The sequence below is a fragment of the Aplysia californica genome, unplaced genomic scaffold (assembly GCF_000002075.1).
Source record: "Aplysia californica isolate F4 #8 unplaced genomic scaffold, AplCal3.0 scaffold00307, whole genome shotgun sequence".
Taxonomy (NCBI): domain Eukaryota; kingdom Metazoa; phylum Mollusca; class Gastropoda; order Aplysiida; family Aplysiidae; genus Aplysia; species Aplysia californica.
In genome coordinates, this window is record NW_004797577.1 from 173,452 (window position 1) to 175,394 (window position 1,943).

The following is a 1,943-nucleotide window of genomic DNA, read 5'->3' on the forward strand; positions in this document are numbered from 1 at the left end:
TCTGACGTTGAGAAAAGAGAGCAAAATTATAATTTATTTATGATCGTCCACCTGAGTTACTCCAAAATAATTGTGTAGACTTTTCTTTTTACACATGTTTTCATCTCTCTTTCTGGAATATATTTTTTTAAACAGTAATACTCGATTGGCACTCTCTTTTTCTTTTAAATTGTATAGGAATTAGGGTGTTTTGGAAAATGAATGTGCGAGCAACATTCAACTTTTTCGTTTTAGCTTTTTTTTTGTAGAGAATTTCGATCCTTAATAATTTCTCAACAGTAAAATTTTAATACACATGTGTATCGATACTAAAGTGCCCTACTGTTTTAGTAATTTAAGAACAAATACAAATCGTCGTTCTCTTCATTCTATCCCAGACTTTCTCTTTATTGATCTTTCTTTCTCTCTTTATTATTCCCACATCTCTCCGTCCCTATCTTTCTCTTTCTTTCTATCTATCTCTCTATATCTATCTATCTATCTATCTATCTATCTATCTATCTATCTATCTATCTATCTATCTATCTATCTATCTATCTATCTATCTATCTATCTGTCCTCCCTCCCTCCCTCCCTCCCTCCCTCCCTCCCTCTCTCTCCCTCCTCCCTTCAGTCTGACTGATCACATACACCCCCCCCCTCTCTACGACGGCCCCCTAGATGCCGTTTGAGAACATAGACCCAGAAGAGGTTACCATGACGACGCTCAAGTTTCTGAAGACGGCCATGACCTTGGAGAAAGGACTTCCTCCCAACGCAGTGGTCAACATGCTCAAGACTAAAGTGGACGCCATGAAGGACCGGGTAAATTTAATGCTTTTTCGAAACACTTTGTGGTCACTTGGCGCAATGATGCGCTGGTGAAAATTATCCGTTCCAGTCACCTGGCGCAATTCTGGGCCAGTGCGCCACGCCTGAAAAGTCCGTTGCAGTCACTCTCCTGGCTTGGTGACCAGATGGGGGTATTTTGTACCGCTGGCTGTGTGACTGCAACGTTTTTACGCTCTCATCGACACGATTTTTTAACATCTAGGGGGTGGGCTTTGACCCTACCTGTCATGAGGGCAAGCTCGGGCAGAGACGGATACATCCCAGCAGACAGACCGAGATGATGTCTCAACACGTCTGCTGGGACATTTCAGTGACACACGATCGACAGTTTATCAAGGACCCCCGAGCAAGTGTTGTGTTCCTGCGTGCTGTCGGCATCGCTGACTGCTTATCATCGTCACATCGCCAGAAGAGAGAGAGGGGGGAGGGAGAGGGAGAGAGAGAGGGGAGAGAGAGAGAGAGAGAGAGAGAGAGAGATCCGGCGTGTCAGCTCACTCCATCTGGCCCGCCGCCATGTCACCTTGTAGGAAAAGAAAACGTGGAAGATTATTATTATTATTATGATTATTATGATGATAATAATAATAATAATAATAATAATAAAAATAATAATAATAATAATAAATGACATATATACAGCGCTCAACCCCGATTAAAGTACACAGGCTCTGAGCGCTTTACAATACAGTACAACGTACAACAGTAACATAAAACGTCGTGTTCTTACAAAAGAAAGTTACTCCCAATATTCATCTTATCAATTTAAAAACAGAAACGACCTCAGCTGACATTTGAAAGAATCAAAAGATTTGATATTGTAACTATTATTATTATTATTATTATCATTATTATTATTATTATTATTATTATTATTATTATTATTATCATTATCAGCAGCAGCAGCATCATTATCACTATTGCTATTACTATAATTATTGTTATTATTATTAGTAGTATTATTATTATTATTATTATTATTATTATTATCATTATTATCATTATTATTATTATTATTATTAATATTATTGTTATTGTTATTATTACTATTATTATTATTATTATTATTATTAATATTATTATTATTATTATTATTATTATTATTATTATTATTA

At 36.5% G+C, this 1,943-nt stretch overlaps 1 protein-coding gene across 1 annotated transcript in view; it reads left to right on the forward strand.

Moving 5' to 3' along the window:
• Positions 1-1,943, forward strand: part of LOC101855959 (dynein heavy chain 6, axonemal) — a gene marked incomplete in the record, with an annotated part of 98,470 nt that overhangs the window by 34,059 nt on the left and 62,468 nt on the right. The window contains 1 exon segment of the mRNA XM_035970687.1: positions 661-804. Coding sequence (XP_035826580.1) covers positions 661-804 — 144 coding nt within the window.